Below are 1308 nucleotides of genomic sequence, written 5' to 3' on the forward strand. Positions count from 1 at the left end.
CTTGGCTACCGCAGCCCCCCAGACGCGGGTCCTGACCCAGCAGCAGGCCATCGCCTCGGCCCTCGCCCTCTACAACCAGCAGAGACCCTCGGAGTGGGCCTTCCGCCTGCTGGAGGCCGAGCCCCAGCCGGACTGGGTGAGCCTGGGGGGGCTGGGGGGGTCTTGGCCCCAGGGGGAGGGGGGCTTCTGCTCCCCCCCATAACCTTCGGGTTTCCCCTGCCCTGTTTCCTTTCCTTTCCTTTCCCTTCCCTTCCTTTCTTCCCCTCTGTTCTTTTTTCCTTTCCTTTCTTTCTTTTTCTCTTTCACTTTCTCCTTTCCTTTCCCCTTCCCTTCTCCCTTTATTCCTTCCTTCCTTCCCTTCTTTCCCTTTCTTTCCTTCCTTTCTTTTCCTTTCCTTCCCTTCCCTCCCTCTTTCCTTCCCTTCCCTTTCTCTTTCCTCTTTTTCCCTTCCCTTCCCCTTCCTTCCCCTCTGTTCTTTTTTCTTTTCCTTCCCTTCCCCTTTTCCTTTCTCTTTCTCCTTTCCTTTCCCCTTCCCCTGTTGTTTTTCCCTTTCCTTTCCTTCCCCTTTCCCCTGTTCTTTTTTCCTTTCCTTTCCTTTCCTTTCCTTTCCATTCCTTTCTTTCCTTTCTCTTCCCTTCTACTTTCCTTTCCTTCCCCTTCTCTTCTTTTTCTTTTTCCTTTCCCCTTCCCTTTTCATTCCTTCCTTCCCTTCCTTTCCCTTTCCTTCTCCTTTTTCCCCTTTCCCTTCCCTTCTTTCCTTTTTCTCTTTCTCCTTTCCTTTCCCCTTCCCTTCTCTTCTTTTTCCTTCCTTTCCTTCCCTTTTGTTTTCCTCTTTTTCCGTTCCCTTCCCTTTCCCTTCTCTTCCATTGTCTTCTCCTTTCCTTTTCCTTCTCTTCTTTCTCTCTTTCTTTTTCTCTTTCTCCTTCCTTCCCACTTCCCTTCCCTTCTCTTTCTTTCCCTTCCTGGAAAGTGTTTTGCGTTGCCTGCAACAACTCGGGTCCTTTCCCGGGCAAACCCACTTTGTGCTGAGAAAGCTGGCTTGTTGGGAGGAAGGAAGGAAGGAAGGAAGGAAGGTTGAAACTCCCTGCGGGGACTTCCCGAAGCCTCCGTGGAGCTTTTGTCGGTTGGGGGAAATTTCTCCAGGGGGTTGAATGTTGTCTCCTCTTCCCTTTTCCCCCTCCGCTTCCCGCAGGACCCGGCAAGCCCAAGCCCGCAGGGGCTGAAGTTCTCCATCAAGGAGACGGTGTGTCCCTCCGCGCAGACCCACAACCTGACCCAGTGCGACTACAAGGAAGACGGGGTGAGCTT

The 1308-nt window shown here is 52.3% G+C and overlaps 1 protein-coding gene across 1 annotated transcript; it reads left to right on the forward strand.

The window, feature by feature from the left end:
* Positions 1-4: 4 nt before the first annotated feature.
* Positions 5-1300, forward strand: LOC114923878 (cathelicidin-related peptide Oh-Cath-like; the record flags this gene model as incomplete). The annotated part of the gene is made up of 2 exons (XM_029287200.1): positions 5-136; positions 1193-1300. Coding segments are annotated over 2 exons (240 nt in total), but the record flags the coding sequence as incomplete, so codon positions are not given.
* Positions 1301-1308: the final 8 nt, after the last annotated feature.

Source organism: Protobothrops mucrosquamatus, unplaced genomic scaffold, assembly GCF_001527695.2.
Source record: "Protobothrops mucrosquamatus isolate PMUCROS unplaced genomic scaffold, P.Mucros_1.0 scaffold38977, whole genome shotgun sequence".
In the NCBI taxonomy this organism is placed as follows: domain Eukaryota; kingdom Metazoa; phylum Chordata; class Lepidosauria; order Squamata; family Viperidae; genus Protobothrops; species Protobothrops mucrosquamatus.